General features: G+C 49.1%; 2 protein-coding genes across 8 annotated transcripts in view; one reads left to right on the forward strand and one right to left on the reverse strand.

The window, feature by feature from the left end:
* The window catches only part of TTLL11 (tubulin tyrosine ligase like 11), a 48,935-nt gene extending 42,573 nt beyond the window's left edge, over window positions 1-6,362 (reverse strand). For 3 of the 7 annotated variants that reach the window (XM_031601916.2, XM_090121086.1, XM_090121090.1), the window contains exons 1-2: window positions 6,005-6,359; window positions 1,156-1,252 (exon numbers count right to left, since the gene is read on the reverse strand). In XM_031601916.2, coding sequence (XP_031457776.2) covers window positions 1,156-1,252; window positions 6,005-6,322 — 415 coding nt within the window. In that variant the 5' untranslated portion in view covers window positions 6,323-6,359. Of the gene's footprint in view, window positions 1-1,155; window positions 1,253-6,004 lie in introns of all 7 variants that reach the window. The other 4 variants (XM_090121091.1, XM_090121089.1, XM_090121088.1 and 1 more) reach the window with 3 other exon arrangements.
* Window positions 6,363-14,368: 8,006 nt separating this feature from the next.
* Window positions 14,369-19,728, forward strand: part of LOC116234361 (carboxyl-terminal PDZ ligand of neuronal nitric oxide synthase protein-like) — a 28,233-nt gene continuing 22,873 nt past the window's right edge. Inside the window, exons 1-2 of the mRNA XM_031601920.2 lie at window positions 14,369-14,547; window positions 16,783-16,854. Coding sequence (XP_031457780.1) covers window positions 14,443-14,547; window positions 16,783-16,854 — 177 coding nt within the window. The 5' untranslated portion in view covers window positions 14,369-14,442. The remainder of the gene's footprint in view (window positions 14,548-16,782; window positions 16,855-19,728) is intronic.

Genomic DNA, 19,728 nt, shown 5'->3' on the forward strand with positions numbered 1-19,728 from the left:
ACACTTTGTGTTTGCTTCACATTCATCTACGTAACTGTGTCAGAAAGAACAGGTTGGCTTGGGAGCAGAACTTGCAAAGTCTGCTTTCCTGCAGCTTCCAATCCCTTGGATGCTTGGATGACACCACATCCAGATGAGCACAAGCTCTGCTCTAAGCTTCTCCCAAGTCAGGAGCATTCAGGGTTACTCCTGGGAGTCCATTACACACCATCAAACTTCACAACTAGGTTCAGGCTACAGCTCCTTTCTCAGTAAGAGCAACAGCTGTAGGTTCTCTTCATAAGACCTCTTTAAGAAAAGAAATTTAGTAAAACCCAGCATCCAGGTACAGCAACATTCCTGGGGATCATTTCCAGTTCTGAGGGACAGTGTGCTCTACTTACCTACCACATAGAAGCCAGAATGCAGCAGGGGTAACAGTCATGTAACACTGAGATTTAAGACACCAGAAAATGATAACATCTTATATTTGAATGTGAAATACCCAGAGACATGAAAAAGTTGGGTAAATAGAGCATGAAGTTCAATGTCTGTGGTTTCTTACTCTCACAGCATACTAACAGCAGCAATAAATCTGAAGTAAAGGGCTTAGATAAGTCAATACCTAAGCTCTTAGTCCTTATTTAGAGAGATCTCAACAGGGATTAAAAGAGAAAAAAGGAGCTTAATAAAAGTAGAATAGTCATAATAAGCTGAGAGCTAGCATGAACTCTTCAATATTAAAAAGACATTTGGTGAGCTCTGCTTTGAGCTTCTTTCTCAGCTAGGTTTATGAAACAAAACAGATTATTTCCAATTTGGAAAAAAAAAAAAAAGAAGATACAGCACTGTTAAAGGTGTTAGGTAACATACAATAGCTGCATACCTATTTCACCTCAATAACAACCTAACGCAGTTTCCCCCATAAATTCATATGCAAAGTTTTCTTTTCATCAAAACCTCTCTTTGTCTAAAACAAATTTCATCCCACAAACTGCTCAAGATCCACATTCTGATATTCACACCCCACCCCAAACACAATTCACCTACCAAAAATAATTTGGTAAAAGTCCTACCAGTTGGTAGGTAGGTGAGGTCCATAAAGAACAGGACACAAAGTTAATGCAGTCCTGTTGTTAACAGCACTTGTTCCAAACAGAACCAGAAATAACATACCTGGAAACTTGTTGACTTGACCTGAGAATATGTAATTATCATGAAACGATACTCCATGCCAGTAGATATCACACGGCAAGCGTCTGCCAAAGGGAAACTGGAAAACAGATGAGAGAAGTTCTGAAGCAAACTGGCAACACTCCTTCACGTCTCATTTCTCTAAACGCTCACAGTAAGCACAAACTGTCCAAGAACAGCACAAAAAACACATGTTCTGCATTTCGGCTGCAAAACAGAATATTTCATCAGATCAAGATGCTGAAGTCGAGGATGTTACACCAGGAAAGGTTTGTAAAAACTTAAGAACAGCTGTGGCACACGCTCTGAGAAATCTAGAGCTTGCTATCAACCAGAGTTAAGGCACGACTCGTTTGTAATGTAAAATACTGTTATATAGGGAATAAAGTTAGTTAGAAATTCTTACTTCTGGAATGTGAAGGCACAGCAATAGCGAGCAGCTAGCACTGCGAAGTAAACAAACTCTCATAATGCTCTTGCTTAGGTTTCTCTTCTTCCTTTCCAGTTTCAGGAGTTAATAGCAGCCATCAAAAGAAAAGAACTAGAGGTCTCAGAGGAATTGTCCTCACTGGCATTAATAAACCGACTTCTGTTCTCAAAGATGTCATGCTGTAATGCAAAGAACCCCACGGGCTGATTTTTGTTGTATATACACTGAGCCTAAGCTCAGTAGGCCCAGCCATGCGCCCTGTTCAGGGCACTGGGTCAGCAGTGCTGATGCAAGTTAATACAAGGAACAGTTGCCATGAACTTCGCAAGCAAGCCTTGGTGCCCCAGCTGCAGCACATTTAAAATGGATTCCCTAGCCAAGGCATTTAAACAAAGTAACTACACATTTACATGCTTCCTTTTATGTATGTATATTCCTTTCCGGTAGCAATAGTCAGTAACTAAAAAAAAAAAAAGCTCACAATTCAACAAACCATTTGTCAAGCTTTCAACTACACAGAACCAAAGCAATGATTTCAACTACATTAAGGATCACTGCAGCTGAGGAGCTCCTCCCTTTCACACCAGACTTCACCACAGCTGCTAAAGCAGCAGCCCCCAAAACCAGGGGCAGCACTGGGTCACCTCTGCTCCCACACAGAGATGCTGGACTTCTGACCATGGCACTTCCAGGACATGGAAGCTTCTGAGTGAATTACTTCCCCTGTTTGCTACTTTAATTAAAATTAAAGTTTTTATCAGTGAACACCTTTGAAAAGAATTAACCTCGCTTAGCAGCAAATTTCCTATTTCTGTCACATCACTATTTCCTTACTCCTAGGGATGAAATAGCCCATAGAGCAGACACAGAGGGTTCTTTGCTGCTTTCATTACTATTCAGCCCACAAAAACTGTTTTCGTAGAAGCGAAAATTAATTCTGTTCGGCTCTGAAAGACAATCAGTGCCCTTAACCTCTCCTCAGGTGCACCCAGAATACAGATGCAGCACGAGGTCTCACAGCCCTTCCCACTAAAACCTGCACTATTTATTTATTTATTGAATGGAATGGAAACGAAAGGAACAAAATTTGCATTTATATAACACCTTTCATCTGCTGAGGATATCAAAGCACTTCACAAACACCGCACAGAAGTCGTTTTGCAGCAGATGAAGGGAGCACATGGCTGCGCCGGGAGGCAGAACCCGTCCAGCCCAGAATCAGTGATTCAGATAGCACAGCAGCTTCACCACTTCTGACAAATCAAGATTATTTGGATTTATCCAACGCTGGGATCTAATTCATCTCCTGAATAAGCTGGGACGGATTCTTCATCGTCTGCACTATATGTTTGCATAAGAATAGTGTTTGGAAAGGAACCCACCAGTCAGGTCAGTTGACCCACTCAGGCAGTGCTTGGCAGACAAAATTAATTGCATTTGGGTAAATTGGGTCTTCCTGCAGCAGTGTGAAGACGTGGGGTGCCCGTGGCTGCAATCTGCTCCTGCAGCCCACCCTGCCACACTGCCTGCTGCTCTCCAGCCCCACAGAGCCCTTCTGAGGTCTCCTCTACTCAGAGGCAGAGGGCATTTGTCAGGGAGGACCAACAGGAGCCCACAAAGTGAACAGAACCATTTTCACAACTTTGACACGATTCATCATCAATCATGGCCAAGCTGCCTGGCAGCTCATTTCTACCTTTGGATTAGAAGCCAATAATTTAAATTGTCCCACGGGTCACATCACTCTGTTCCATCACATTTAATGACAAGTTAGATGATTTGTCTCCTCGTCAGCCTCCCCAAGCTCCACATTTCCAAGTATTTCTCTGCCTCCATGCAGCCCAACGAAATGCCGAATGCCGTGACACCAATGCTGGCAACATCCACTTCTTCTGTTCTCCTGGTAATTTAAAGCTACTTAAAAAATAATTTATTGAGTGAAAAATAAACTCAGGATGCCCGTTAGTTCATTGGGCACATTGTGCTCGTTTGAAGAACACAACACACTGCCTCAGACAGTCCCACCCTGCACTGCCAGTGCCAGCCTCCCCAGCACGCACTGAGCATGCTGGAATGGAAGGTCCCCCGAGTGCTGCAGGATGGGGCTGTCCCAGCCAACAGTTCAGCTTCCTTAGAATTCCGCTGGCTGGAAAGCAGTTTTGTTTGGGGTTTTTGTTTCAATGCTCTCACTGCTTCTGACAGAGCATTCCCAGACTCTTTCACCTCTCCCTCACACATCAGTGTCACAGAAAAAACTCTTCACCAGTACCAGCCATATTTAAAGTGCTCCTCTCTCTTCTTTCCCTCCCGCCCCCCGCTTTTTTTTTTTTTTTTTTCCCCTTTTGGGCTAATGGTGATATTTGTGTTAATTTACTAACATGCCCTACTAACACATGGACAATGCCATAAGCACAGGGAGCACCTCGCAGTAACAGCCTGTAATTGAACCAAAGCTCTGGCAAATCAAGGCACCTAAAGAAAGGAGGTGTCAGAACGTAATTTTAAAAAGCTCCCCAAAGCCTTTATGACACGGCATGACGTTATCCAGCAGACAAAAGTTATCACTATAAAGGAGTCCACCTCAAAAACATCTGCCTGTTAAAACATCTCTTGCCCAAGAAAATACTTAAGACATCAGGCCTAGCAGCAAAGAGAGAAGAGAAACAAAACGAAAGCAGCAATGGGAGAAACAATGACAGGAGTGGTGTGAGAGAAGGACCGTGTACACCAAGGCGAAACCCAACGTGATCAACTGGGGAAGTGTGAGAGAAGGGAACAGAGTGAAGGACCAGCCCCTAGGACATCAGCATTGCAACAGATGCATTAATATCTGCCCCTTTTTTTCACATTATTTTTACTGGTCATACAAGAAACGATGCATGTGTTCCCTCTACTGATTCTGCTGTAACAGTGAAACTATTTCCCAGGCTCTTTGCCTGTAAGTGATATTGAGTATCACATTGCTACGTTTCTAAACATTTAGAAGGAAAGAATTCAAAATATTACGCAACTTGACTCAAAGAGTTTTCCTTGGATTTCTCTTCCACAATGCAAACAGCACCAGTTACAAGACATCACTAACAGTTTTCCTTCGTTAGTCCACCTCCTGGGGCAGGCGGGTCTGAAAGATTATCTGATTTGTGAACTGATACGAGATAATACTTTCTTGACAAAAAATAATACCATCTACATACATATCGATCGCTTTTCTATGCGCAGATGAACATTTTATAGGCATATATCTCAGTGATTTGTTTGGGGAGGGTGAGTTATTGGCTGCCTCAATGGTACAGTCAATGGCACACAACAGAGAAAGTATCAAATAAAGAATTAAGACTAAGAATGGACCAGAAGAGAAGCAGCAGACTAAATGGAAAATATTGACAGAACTATCGGATGGAGGAGAAAGGATACTGAGGAAGACAGCAAACACAAAAAGATTAAGTGATGCCAAAACTGCTGTTGTGGGATGCAGAGTGGGAAGGAGAATGCTGATAACGCAGTTTAGAAAGGAAAAATAAGAATATGCAAAACAAAGTCAGTTTGGAGGGCAGGAAACCATGCACAAAAAACGCAGGAAGCAAGATGTGCAGTACAGTAAAACCCCAAGAAATGAGAAAGACAAAGTTAACTGGTAAAATAGCTCATTACCAACCAAAGTTGCAAGGACGACTTAAATCAATGCCTAGAAACTGATAAAACTTGCCCAAGAGCACAAAAACCACAAAAGAGGAGTGCCCCCCTCTGCTTCCACTGGGCAGAACGCAGCAGAGCTGCTGGCAGACGCACCAGCTGCAGGAGCAGGTGAGCTTTTGTAGCTTTTAACTCTGACCTTTGAGGTGATACAGAACGCAGTGCCTGCCCCACACCGCACGGACTAATTGCGAAAAGCACCAGGAGCACAGAACCACCTCGTGAGGCCGCAGGAGGAGCCGGGACAAGGCGGGGATGCCGAGGGCAGCGCAGCACGGCGCACAGACACGTCCCAGCCGGATTCCATCCCTGCTCCGTGCCCTCGGCCATCCGCTACCAAACGTACCCCGGGCACTTTGCCGCTCTGACGAGATCCTGGGGATGCCCCCAGAAGCAGCCTCAGTTCCTACACAACTATTCTTAAAGTCGCTGCAGAAATCATCTCTGCGCTTCAAGAACAGCCCAACGGCAGCGGCGAGACAGACCGCAGAAACTCGGCATTTGATGGCGCGTGGTTTGCTGCAGCTCCGCGCTCCCAGGGCAGCGCTACCGCAGGCGCCGAGCCGCACGGCGCAGGAAGGACACGCCGCGCCGCGGTGCCGCTTTGAGGATCACAGGACGCGCCGCGGGGCGGCACACGGCGGAGCGGAGCGGAGCGCGGCCGCAGTCCGCCCGGCCCCGAGCGAAGCCCCGCGGCGCCGCGCTCACCTCCCTCCAACGCAGCTGCCGCAGGCTGATCTTCAGCGCCTCCAGCGACGTCTTGGCCTTGGAGCTGTCCACGGTGACTCGGGGCCGCCGTCCCGCCCGGGCCCCCCGCTCCTCCGGCCCGCGTCGCCCCCCGCCCCGCGCCGCCCGCCCGGCTGGGCCGCGACCGCGGCTCCGTTCCGCCGCCGCCGCCTCTTCTCTCGCCTTCCGGGCGGGCTCGCCGTCCCTCGGTCGCTCGGCGGGGAGCGCCGGGGACCCCGGGGGTTCCTCCGCCTCCCGGGCCGGGGCGCAGCTCGGCGGCGGGGCCCCGGCCGGCTCCATCCCGCGCCGCCTCGGCCCGGGCCCGCCCCCCGCGCGTTGCCATGGCGGCGCCGCGGCCCGTCGGGCGGTTCCCGCGCCGCTTCCGCCCACCGGAAGTGACGTCACGAAGCCGCCGCGGCCATCTTGAAAGCGGGCAGGGGCCGCCCGCCCCTTCCGGCAGCCATTTCGGAAAGGCGTGGGGCGGGGCGGCGGCGCCATCTTGGAATGGGCGGGGCGCGAGGGGTGTCCGGGTGGTGCTGATTCCGGCGGGCGCTGCGTTTGTCACCGCGACCGCGCGCCGGGGACAGAGAGCCGCCCGCTCCCGTCAGCCGCTGAGCGGAACGTGCGGGCGCGCAGTCCGGCCCTGAAGCGCAGCGGGGCGGTCCGGCCCCGGGCTGCCGCTGTCCTGGCGCGGGCAGCAGGCGGCGCTGCGGGCGGCATTTCGCTGCCGGGCCCCGCTGTTAACCTGCGGCGGGGCTGAAGGAAGGCTGAAAAAATAGTTAATATGGGCCCAGGCATCGCCAGACTTTGCGGCATGGGAAATCCCAAACGAAACCGGGGCATGGAGAGGTCAGCGGGGCCTCAGCAGTTCTGCCCTGCTGATTATGAGACCATGGGAAAGTAGAACGTGGAGAAAGGAACGGGACAAATGGAACATTTGTGGCTAAGCACAAGATAAGCTCGCTGTTGTTGTGAAGACTTGTTAAATCTGCCTGCATTTTAGCCAATGAATTGTTAGCGGAAAAAAATACTGTGTTAGGATGTAAAAGCAGTGCTTAGAGCAATAAAGGCGCAGTGGAGAGGCCCTTTTTTTCTCACAGGAACCCTGTGCCGCTTGTCGGATTGCGACAGTTGGCTCCCAAACAGGAGCCGATAAGCAGACCGGTCTGAAGAAGGCTGAAGGAAGCCTAAGGAGGGCACTGAAAGAAGCCTCATCATCCCCACTGCTCCCATTGCGTCTTGCTGGACGAAGGTGAGCGGTTGTGCACCACAGGGAACAAAATGACCTCGGAACAGGAAAACGTCCTCCTTACTTAATCTGTCCTAAAACGACGGGGGGAGGCAATGTCCTCTGCTGACCTGCAACTGACGCTCATATGGACCGCTAGAAACCATTCCTCAGTTACAAATCAGGCAGTTTATGGTCCGGAAACTTGGGATGGGATGGGGATGAAACTGTGGGTTGTATCAGCTAAAGGTGATAAGGAGGCACCAGTGTTGCTTGAAACATGGAGAAGAATTTTTGAAGCTTTAAAAAGTCACGCGGGCTCATCGTCGGCTACCCCTGGTCCACCCGAGGATGAAGGAGCTGCAGGCTCCTCCTTGGACTCACCCACTGTGCCATCAGCTCCCTTGTTGCCACCACTATGGGGGTCCTCACCACCTCCCCTCCGGGTCCCAGCAATCCTTTTGATCCTGGACCAATGGATCCTGAAGAAGGCCAGATCTTTTTCCTCCGGATCCGCACAATATGTGGGCACTGATTCGGAGGGAGGCTAGGAAAGCTGGAGACACAGACATGTTGAGGGCCTTCCCTGTTACTGTGGCCCCAGACCAAGAGCCACGGTGGGAAGCTTTGTTGTATAATGTCCTGCAAGATTTACAGCATGCGGTCACTGACCACGGCATTGGTGCCCCGTATACTGTCAGTTTGATTCAATCCATATGAGATAGCTCTGTTCTCACACCGCATGATTTCAAAATGATGTCGCCTCATCATGACTGATATGCAATACACTGTGTGGGAAGCTAAGTGGAGGGCTGGCACAGATTCAGGCAACTGAGAACGTGACGCTACCGCAGAGAAACCCACTTTGGGCTGTAGATGCGAATGCTTTGATGGGTGAGGGAGATTTCTCCACCCCAGTTCAGCAGGCGCAAATTCCTGCAGAAGGACTACAGCAAGTTAAGCATTTAGCAATGCGTGCTCTCCAGGCTGTGCCAGAGGCTGGAAAGCAAAGACAGTCTTTTGTGAGCATTAAGCAACAGCCCCAAGAACCATATATGACATTTTTGGATAGGCTTAAGAACTCATTGGAAAAACAGGTCGATAATAAAAAGGCAAGAGCTCTCATATTCCAGCGGTTAGTGATTGAAAATGCAAACTCTGACTGCCAAAAGGTGTTGCATATCCTAAAGAACCCCATTACTGAAGATATGATTAATGCATGTATGAATATTGGTACACACCAACATCAAAGTACGCTAGCAGCCCAGGCGTTTGCCATTGTATCCCTTAATCAGCAGCATCTATGTTATGGCTGTAATCAATATGGGCACATTCGTAAAAATTGCCCATGGGAGAGAGCAAAAGGCAACAGGCCACAGCAACTGTGCCCCAGTTGTCAAAAGAGCAATCACAGGGCTCAAGATTGCCAGTCAAAATTCGATAGGGAGGGGCAACCCCTTATCACAGCAGGAAACTCCCGAGGGAGCGCGAGAGGGCACACAACAACAGTAAATCCCTCTCAGATGGCTGCAGCAGTCTCTATGCCCAAACAAGAGGAAGTGCCAAGGTGGACTTGGCCACCTCCTCAGACACAACCCTGAATGGCACCCCTGTTGCCTTGGCCCCCACTGAAGTCTATGGACCTCTGGGGAATGGCATGGGAGCAACTACTGATCGGTTGGTCTTCTGTTACTCAGATGGGACTTTTTATTTTGCCTGATGTTATCGATGCAGACTATACTGGGGAAATTAAGATAATTTGTAGGCACTTTGGTTATAATACTTTAATTCTTTATAATACTCCTGTCAAAGAAAACACACAAGTTATGGTCAAAAATCTGAGCACTAACCAACAGGAAGGGCCCTACTCATTGATAACTTGGGATCGAGGTTATGCTTGTGTTTCACCACGAACAGGTCTGAGATGGATACCAGCACGATGGGTCTGGCCAGCCATCTCGTCATCTGCTGTAACATGATCGTCGCACTCTCATCAGCAGTTTGGTTCCCAGCTCAACCAAAACAGAATCTATGGGTTAGCCTCGCTAACAAAACAGGACAAGATACACTTTGTCAACTGCATCACCAGGGAACCTGTTCTCAACACTCCTCAAGTGAAAAAATAAGTTACTTACTGAGAACTACCCATCCATTTCTAACATTTATAGTTCTCACCATTATTGATGAGTATCTTCTGTCAGTTGTATTTCACAAATCAATAGCAATGTTTTATAAAATGAAATGAAGAAAACATTCTAATAAACAGGTTTCCTCTGAAAAATGTCGGTGTTATTATTATTGTGCTTCTCAAACTGGGTTAAAATTTGTTTACATCAACCTATGCTTCCCATGTTTATGTTAGACCACTGAAGATCTGTGACTGACCTACATATGCAAACAAAACATTTGTAGCATAGCTGGGGAGGGGAGATTTGCATGACAGAACATGATGAAAATATGCATAATTGTAGATGACATTTTTCATTCCCAAATCCTGCTACACAGAACTTTGGAACTGGCCATGCATGAAAGAGGCTTGCAGTTCTAATGGGCAGATTTCCTGGCTGTGCTACAAAGCCGAACCATCAAGACATGAAGCTTCTGTTTCTTGGTGAGCAACACAAATCTGCTATAATCGTCTCACCAAGCAGACCCTGTGCTTGCAGAGGACACATGTGACACTGACTGAGAAGACTGAACAACGATGCTGGACGGCCTTTCCACGTGACACTTTGGAGCTCATATCGTCTGTCAACTTCAGAGCCTTGCTGAAATATTTTGCTTATGAGTTTTCAGTTTTCTTCAGATCCCTAATATGACAGAGGGTAACACCACACAATGTCAGTCACCAGTACGTTTCTCTAACTTGCCTCCATATTTATCATACAGCACCATTTTTAGGACGTGGTGCCTCCAGGCTTAACTGGTTAAACAAAGAATCGACTGTATCACCTAGTGATCACAAATGATAGAGAATCATAGAATCACCAAGGTTGGAAAAGACCTGACCTCCAAGAATTATCCAATATAAAGCAAACCAGAGGCACTGCAGATCAAAATACACTCCTGAAATATCTTTTCCTACCAAATCCTCCACCTTTATTTTAATGCTTTGCTTATATAGAAAAGTTCAGCAGATATTTTGATTGGTTACATATGTTTGAGCTAAACAGAAGCTCAAGATCAATTCATTTAAATGAAGGTTAGATGCTTACATTGTTGGGAATAGATTTCTTTATCTCCTTTTACTTCCAGATCTTTTTTTTTTTTTTTACTAGGTGAGACTGCTGCTTCTGAAAACAGCAGAGGAAAAGGCTGACACGTAACCCTGTGAGCTTGCAGTGTCTTGCTAAGACATTTCATGGCCATGCAGAACACCCAATATGCCATCTCCCTTAAGTCTGTATCTTAACTTTTGATAACTGTGTTTTAAAATAGCAGGACAAGCCAACAAACTTTGCTGTGGGTAGTACTGCTTAATTTTGCTTCTTTGAGTAAAGCAACAGGCAGTGAATGTGTCTGAAATTTTAGAAATCCAAAAGCAAAACACATTTTTTTACTTCCACTAGCAGAGCATGTTGTTCCCATCGTATTCTTCCTCTCCTACCCCCACACCAGCTCATCCTGCTCTGTAGGAGGAGAGAACAGAAGTTGCTTGTTAGTATTATGTACAGAAACAACTCCCAAACTCTAAATGATTGTTATATATAACAAAGATAAAATCCAAAGTCACTGAAATTAGTGAAAGCTCTTACTGCTTTGTTGCAAGCTCCAGATGATTCACCTGCATTCACCTTTCTGTACCATAAAGCCATCAGTAAGTCAGTTAAGTCTCTCTGGTCTTAGTTTTCTCTGCAGTAACTGCTGATCCTCCATAACTTTGTGTTGGCCACACACTGCTTCATTCTCTCTCTTCATTTAATGTAAGCAGCACTTTTCTATATTTGGGCAAATATATATCTGCTAACAATCAGCAAGTGAATTCAGCTGCTATATCTAAATCACAAGGCTGTCCAGTGCCACATAAAGTCTGTAGGTATGAAAACGCACCAGAGACATGGCTCTAAAAATTGCACCAGCACAAGCAGTAATGATGCTAATGAAATGGCATGGCAAACTCAGATCTGCTATGATAGTAAGCATGCAGAAATCTCTCAGATCATACAAGTGTGACACGGACGTGATTTCCCATGATGGAAGTTTTATCTGCCTTTACTGGGTGACTGTCTGGTTGTTCTTGCTATGTTATTTCTTATTTATCATTTTAAATCTTTGCAGCTCTGCGGTGCAGAAATAAGTGCTTGAAAAGATTTGCAGAAGGGAGGAAAATTCTCTGGCACCACAAACAGGCCTCCAGCAAAAACAATGGCTGCCAGATTTACACCACATTCAAATTACACTGGAGATGTTTCCATGCAGTGAATGTCAGTGCAAAGACTGAAACGTGCAAGTGTACGAGAGGAAGAGAAGGAGAGAAGCCTTGCTAGCTTGTGCCTGCAGAACAGAGCTGATAGAAACCTGTTCCCTGTAAGAACACTTGAAGCCATGAGCCAAGAAGCTGTCTCTGGTGCTTAACTCCCACAGCACTCAGGGAAACAGGGCTTTGTATGAGCGCTTTGAACATCAAAGGCACAACGAGCTCAGTACTCCATCCGATGCAAACACCCACCATGAAGTTTGGCTAACTCTTCACATCAAGAAAGGGTAATGCCAGCAGGGGTTTGTTTATACAAAATCTGTGATGATATACTGTATAACGGTTTAATTCCATGTCTTTGCCCAGTTTTATTATCCAGAAGAATGGACATAGAGCGTTTCTTACCTACAATGGAGTCAGAGAAATTTCTTTTCCCAACAAAATAAACTATAAAACTATTAGCTTCTTAAGCTGAGCAGCCTTTGAACTCAACTCTCAGACACAGATCCAAACCATTAACCTTGGAAGAGCTAAGCCCTATGAAAAGTTCATGGAAGTTAATGAACACGGAATATTAAACACCTCCAGTCAGTTGTGATATCACACAGACTGGCACTGCAAGCTTTATTAAATCACAATTGCTTTATTTTTCCCAGGATTCCTGTGAGATGTTTCTGTCCCCCTGCCTGAAGGGGGGTTTCATAACATGCAGGATACTGAAATTAAAGGACCATTCTTCTAATTTTATCCTATCTATCAGATTAAAAGACTTGAGTATCCCAAGTGAGGACCGCATGCTCCCACTGCATGGGAATGCTCCTGTGGCAACGGGAGGGCAGTGAGGAGCAGCTTTCAGCAGCTCAGCACCCAACGGGTTCATGCATGCCTCAGTTAAAATGCAGTATTGCAGAATCAATGCAGACACTCACTGTCATTAGGCTTCTTTCCCTTACTGGTTGTGCTTCACCGGCATTGGCATCAAAGGAAAGGCAAGCACAGGCTGCCAGGGCGGCATCCCCTCTTTTATGGCTTAGGAGAACCAAAGTATAGAATCTTGTTGCATCAGTCCAAAGCCTTTTGCACGCAAAATCTAGGTTTTTCATTCAAGTCAAGAGGTATTTTTTTATCTAAGTTTGGATAAGGTGAGTGCTGGCAAGGTTTTAAATAGATGCTTAGCGACAGCATACAGACCACAGCACGAATCAGAACTGCACTGATGAATGTGAGGTGAGATGTGTATCCAGACCCATTTGGAGCTGTGCTGAACCACAAGCACGTGGATACTGAAGTGGAATGGCAATGTAACATTATAGCCTGTCTGGAAACAGAAAAGCTCAGTGGTGAGGCTGGCCACAGAGCTCACCAGCACAATGCTCACAGTGTCAGAAAGAGCCACTAATACCACCAGCTACTTGAGCATGTCGACTCACGGTCAGTTAACCAATATTAATTCTTTGGCGTTTTTTCTCGCTCCCTTAATTATCAGTTTCTGGACTTGGCTCTTGTCCATCACCCTTCTGACTTAGGAGCCCTAAGAGATGCCAAGAAATTAAGTACTGTTACTCCCATGAGTTGGGGACAGGGAGCAGCGCACTGCCTTACCATGGCCAAAATGTTCTTTCTTTCTGCTGTGAAAGCCACACAGAAGTGGTGTCCAACAACGCCCACACATCCAGCTGGGTAATTATTTGTATAACAAGAAGTCAGTTGGAGCAACTGTTACACCCCAGCCCCTTGGGTTCTGCACTGTATCTCTCTCACCATTCCTGATGTGAATGAGTGTGGCCCAGGTGCTCCCATCACAGCCTTGCAGATGTCTGTGCCTGTCCCTCCACACGCTGCCAGCAGAGCGATGCTCGGTATGTCAGGCACTGCAGGGCACAGCAGAGGGGCTCTGCTCTGCCAGAGGTGGGGCTGGAAGGGACACACCATGTGCACAGCAAAGGCCAAAAATTCTGATGGGACACTGGGTCAGTCGGTGGACATCAGCTGAGCAGCAGGCTTTGGATAGGGGGCATGTGCTAATTACTGACAAAGCTAAGTCACATTAAAATGGGGTAGACATCATTGCCTTAGCCTATCACTCGTGCACAGAAGTTGCAGGGACCATTCTTAGAGCATTCTGTACCGTCTTTTTAGAATTTCTAACAAGAGAAACGGAGCGGGTGCTGCCGAAACGATGCAGCGGGACATAAACAGTCAAAACCCAGCAAACCCCGCATCACGACGAGTCTCCATCCCCAACGCCTCTCGCAGCGCAGGGCTGCAGCTCTCAGCCAAGGCGCCAGCACCGCAGCAAGGCTCGGCGTCCCGCACAGCCCCGCGCTCGCAGCACCGATCCGCGCGCCCCGCAGCGCACGGCCCGGCCGGGGCAGCTCCAGCGGGCAGAGCCGCGCTAACACGGCGCGTTTCGCGGGGCGCCGCCGAGTGCCGGGTTCCCCGAAGCCCCGCGGCTCCGGCGCGGCACGGAGCGCCCCGCAGCCCCCCGGCCGCGGCTCCCGGCGGGGCTCTGCCCGGGGCGGGCCGGGGCCGAGGCTGGCGGCCGCCCCCCGCATCACATGAGGGAACTTCGGGCCAATGGCGCGGCGGCGAGGGCCGGGGCCCCGCTCGGCTCCCGCGGACGCTCATTCAAAACGCGGCCGGGCTCGGGCGCCGCCAGCCCCGCGCCCCGGCCGCTGGGGGGCTCCGGCCGGGCGGGGGCTGCGGGGCCGGGCGCCGCCTGCGGGGATGTCCCGCACCGCCGCGGCCTGAAGGCGCCCGCCCGCCGCCGCCGCGATGCCGGTGAAGAACCGGTACAACCTGGTGGACGATGGCTGCGACTCGCGCGTCCCGCTGCACAACGAGGAGGCCTTCCAGCACGGCATCCACTTCCAGGCCAAGGTGAGCCGCGGCCCGGCCCCGCTCCCCGCCTTCCCTCGCCCGGGGCGGCGGCGGCGCGGCATCCCGGCGGCGGGCGGCGGCCCCGATCGGGCGCCGTGCGGTGCGGGCGCCCCGTCCGCCTGAGCCGCGACCCCGAAGCCCGCGCACGTCCCCCGCTCCGCTGCCACGGGAACGCGGCGATCGCCCCGCAGCTCCCCGCAGCCGGCACTGCCGGGCTCGCCGCACGCCCCAACGGCGCAGCGCCCGAGCGCAGCCACCCTGCAGCCGCGCGCCGGGCCTAGGGGTAAGCGCCAGGCAACCGCGAGAGCTTCACGCCTAACATCACAATCAAACAGGTCCTTCCTTTCTTTCTGCTAATCGTTTCTAAGGTGTCTAACGCTTCCTCGTGTGCCTCATTTGAGAACCGATCAGGACAGACCCCCGGGCAGGGACCCATCCCGGCTCCGGTGCCATCGGCAGAACCCAGCAGGCATCCGAGCTGTTTGTTCCCTGCGTGAAAAGCGTGGCCGAGAGGGCTGCACTTACACACACGGTGTGGGGGTTCAGAAATAGGGACGGCTGTCAGAAAGTTCATACCGATCATTAAAGATGTTTTGGCGTTACACCACCACCGAGTGAGCAACTCCAGCAGAGCTGGCACTGTGCGGGCAGCGCACGCCCGATGCCCTGGCACGAAGAGCTGCATTTGCTGGAGCAGCTCTGGGGTTTGCTGCCCCTCTATGCAGGTGGCCAACACTGACTAGGAATAGAATCCGTATCTGCTGAGCTGGAAGAAGGGAAATATATTCAAATAAAAGCTTTGAAATACAGATTTTATGCATTTTGGTTTTCCTGATAAAAGGCTTAAACAGGATATAGGATGGATCCGAACAGACAGGTAATCACATACTTTAAAAGTGGCTCTACCTTAGTGGAGAAAGACAATTAATCTTCGGCTTCTTTTAATTTAAATTAACACTTGCTGTGCCACTGACCACACTGAGAAGAAAAATCCTTGTTTTGCTTCTTACAACGTGAGCAGGCTGTGTCTTTAACTGAGCGAAACGGGCGCCTTCAGGCTGACAGCTTCAGGCACCGGAGCTATTCTGAGTGCGCAGGGCTGAGACGGGCGCGCATCGCCTTAGCAACGTGCCCGCTCAGTGCTGCTCTGCCAGGGCTGCTCACCGGGCAGCTGCAGCTCTGAGCACAACAGCGGCTGGTGGACAAAAGGTGTGGGGTGTGCGGCCGTGCAGGGCTGCTGTTCATAGACAGAGCGGGTGCAGCACAGTGAGCTCTGGCTGCTCTCCCTCCCCGCTGCCCTCCAGCTCTGGCTGCTGTGGTTTGGATCTCCTGTGGTTTACCAAACGGCACGGCTGAAGTGGCTGCTCTTAAAAATGCTATTTTGCAAAAGCATCAGAAGAAACAGATGATCTTTCAGATTGCTTGCGGTGTTTGTTCCAAGGCAGATAAAAGAGCAATAAATACTGAGCCAGGAGAACTCATCTCTGAAAATCTCATCTCTGCTATGCAAAAGTTTTCAAGTGAAAAACCCATTGCAAGCCACAAATGTTACAGCAGAGAAAAGAAAACAGAACCATCAATAACAGTGGTGGTCTCCCAAGAACAGCCCCATAGCAATGTGGGCTCTGTTCATGTGTATGTTACTGCACGGAATGTTTGCAGGGCTCTTCCTCTCCAGGAGGAAGAAGGGCAGCAGCAGGATGCTGCATGCAGGACTCCCCTAGCAATCCATGTGGCAGCACAGCACATTGGCACAGCACGAGGGAGCAGGCAGCTGGCAGCAGAAAGGTGCTGGAGACCCATGGCCACCTCCTGTCTCTATCTTTCAGCCCCAGAACAAGGGGTGCTGCTGCCTGCATTGTGTGTCCTGACAGCTAGCTTCTGTGTGTGTGCAGCTCAGAGCTTCTTAAAAACAGACTGGGGAAGAATGACAAAGGATGCATGGTACCATTTTCAGACCCACAGAACTGTGGTTTGATCAGCAACAGATAGTGCCCTGCAGAGCACAGGCAAAGGCACAACCAGAACACAAGTGGCGTCACCCCCAGATTCAGGAGCCCTATAACACCTCCTGACTTTGGTAACATTATCCACAACAGGTATTCCTACCAAGTTCTGGGCCAAAAGACTCTAACTGAGAGGGACTCGTCAAACAACAGATGCTGTTTGTTTTGAAGAAGCATACACCATTAACTCGTGCATTGCTTTACAGACATCTCACCTTCTGTCTTCCAGTACATTGGTAGCTTGGACGTACCCAGGCCCAGCAGCCGCGTGGAGATTGTGGCAGCCATGAGAAGGATTCGGGTAAGTCCAAAAGCACTGAACCTCACCTAGAATAAAGGTTATCACTCCAGTGAGTGTATGGTTGCAGTGCACTGCTCTGCATTTCCCTCCACCTCCTCCTTCCTCTGTGCAGCTCAGATCTCAGCAGTCAGCACTGTAGTGCCTCCCTAGGGACTCCCAAGGCATATCAGGACAGACCTGCCCCCTGTGCTTTGCAGATGGATCACGGGCAGCAAAGCCCAGACACAGACACCAGTCTCTGCCAAGCAGGTATGGGGATGCTCCTAGAACCTCAGATTTATTTTGCCCAATCTTTGTACAAAAATGGACTTGTACTCAATCTGCTCCACAAAAGCACGCCAATTCACTGACAGTTCTAGGTACTTTATGTTATTATATACTGAAGTATCAGTGGCCTGGCAGATGTTATGGATGTAAATCCCATTAGGCAAGACTGCGGATTCTGCTGCTTACAGAATAATTTGTTGCTTTTTCCCCATTCTCCAATGCAGTTTTGCAATTCCTGTTTCTCATCAAGTCTGCTTTCTTCCTCCTCTACTCCTTTATTCTTCAGAGCAGCCCGTGAACGGTCTCCAGATTCAGCAGTGATTAGTAGTGTGGCTACATCTGCTGCACATATAACCACTTCACATGCATGTGCCCCAAAAGGCCGTGCAGCTGCTGTGCCTGGCTGAAGTTTTACACGCGTCTTAAATCAGAGGTTGTTCATGTGTCTCACATCAGCTGAAGCAGGTCTGCGAATCTCCCATTTAAAGCTTTGAAGGGATTATCCCATTCCCTGCCCTTCCCCCCACAGTGTTTAACAATCTAATTTTCATTTAGAAAGCGCTTTTTAAATGTAGCCTGCAAGTGGCTGGGGAACCGATGCATTCACCTCTAGCCAGGCTCAGAAACCCCGTTCCCCTGCCTGTGCCTGCTCAGACTGTCAGCACAGCTCTCACTCAGAGCAGCGTGACAGCAACCTGAGCTGCCTGGTTATTTACAGAGCAGGTGAGCAACAACAGGAAGCAAAGGTGCAGACTACTGAAGCAGCGCAGATACCGATGTAAATGGCACTAAGTTTTCATCTGAAAAGTGGCTTCTTAGTATCTTTAACCCTTGCAAGAAAAAACAGACACTGTTATAATACCAGTTTCCAGAAAGTGTTACACTCTCTTTTCACACCTGCTGTTGCCTGGATGGCACAGGGTCCAGCTCAGTACCTTGGCAATGCGGTAACACACTGGGTGCTATACAAGGCATGTGACAAACCACTCTGCATTCATGTGTGCCCTCAATTAATCTCATTACAAAATATTTTTAAAGCAGGCATCTTGTATTCTATACTGGATTTTTAATCTTGGAAGCCCTTTCCAAGAAGGGAGGGCTTCCCTTTTCATGTGTGCATTGTACAGCAGGATCTCATTCAGACACTTCCTGGCTGCTGAGCGGAAGATGCTCCTCTATTGAAGATACTTAATTGGCACTGATCCTTAATTAGAGCATAAAGAATGAACTGGGAGGTCTTTGAAGGGAATTCTAGTGCACAGAGTACACAACTTAGGAACGGAGGAAAGATGGGGGCTATTTATGTAGTATTCATTTGCATGCAGAGGCCTGGTCTTTACTGGAGTTTTTTCCCATGGACTCTCAGCAGCACCAGTTGTAACTGGGAGGAAACACTGGAAGAAGCTATTGGTGGAAACCAGTGTTTTGCTACCATCCTATTGTAGGTGGCAGTGCCTGTTTGCACTGCAAGAGCTAGAAGGGTGCCACAGCTCTGCCAAGCATTGGCAAGGGCATGTTCTGCTGAAGCTTTCATCCTTTGTGTGCTCCAGTGTTCATTTGGAATTCTCTATTGGAACAGAAGAGAAAAGAGGCACAGTACAAGCCCTAGCACAACATTTCCTCTGCTGCCCTATATGCCCTGTGACATGGGAGCAGGCAGAGCTGGCAGCCAGCTGGGCACAGGGCAGCCCTGGCTCCAAAAGGGAGCGGGGAGGAGGATGAGGAGTCCCAGCCCTGCATTTTTTCCAGCCTTTGACAGAGCTGGTTACTCTAGTTGCTCAATAGTAAACTAATACAGGCTCTGCAGCTGCCTTCCTCTCCTGCCTCTGACGCTGGTCTGCAGTCTGTGATTAAAGGCTCTTGCCTCAGGGAAAAACTGAGAGCTACCTAGCGCTGAGCTGTGCTGTGAGTGAGATGAGACAGAGGGTGAAAAAAAGTAGCAAATGTACTTAAGAAGTGTACTCCTTGGCTGCTCCTTACCGTCCTGGGTTTTGTGCTGGGCTCTTTTTGCCAACTGCATACGAATTATGCCAGGGAGCCAAGGTGGGATTCTCTACACATCAGCAGACTTTGGGACTGGTCTTAACACATTCTGTGCTCCCACTGGAGGAAATGCAAATGCAAGAGGTGGAGCAGAGAAGTTGCTGGTCATAGCTCCCCATTATGTAGAGCTAGACAACTTCATGTTTGCAGTTCCCCCCGGTGGATTATTAGTTGCATACTGCTGCCATGTTATTATATGATCCTTTGAGCTCTAATTAATCTCTCTACCTCCTCTTGCCCTGACAGGGGAGGTGATGAAATTAGTTTGCTACTTAAATGAGTGCACTGTGCTCTGACAGGCAGATCAGGTTCCAGGTGGTGGCTGTCAGAGCCCAACTCCCTGCACAGTGCAGCAAGGTGCCCATGGCTCGTGAGCAGCACCCCGAGCAGCACCCACACCTGCTGCTGCCGGCCCATGCCACACAGGGCTGGTGTCTGGCAGCACCCACTGGGGCTCCTGCATTCAAAGCCAGGATGCCAGCACTGGCTTCCTGCTGGAGTGCATTCATCTGCAGATCTTTGAGCTTTCTCAGCACTCTAAGGAACTTATCTACAACACAAGAC

This window comes from Phasianus colchicus, chromosome 19 (assembly GCF_987193195.1).
Source record: "Phasianus colchicus chromosome 19, bPhaCol1.hap1.1, whole genome shotgun sequence".
NCBI classification, from domain to species: Eukaryota; Metazoa; Chordata; class Aves; order Galliformes; family Phasianidae; genus Phasianus; species Phasianus colchicus.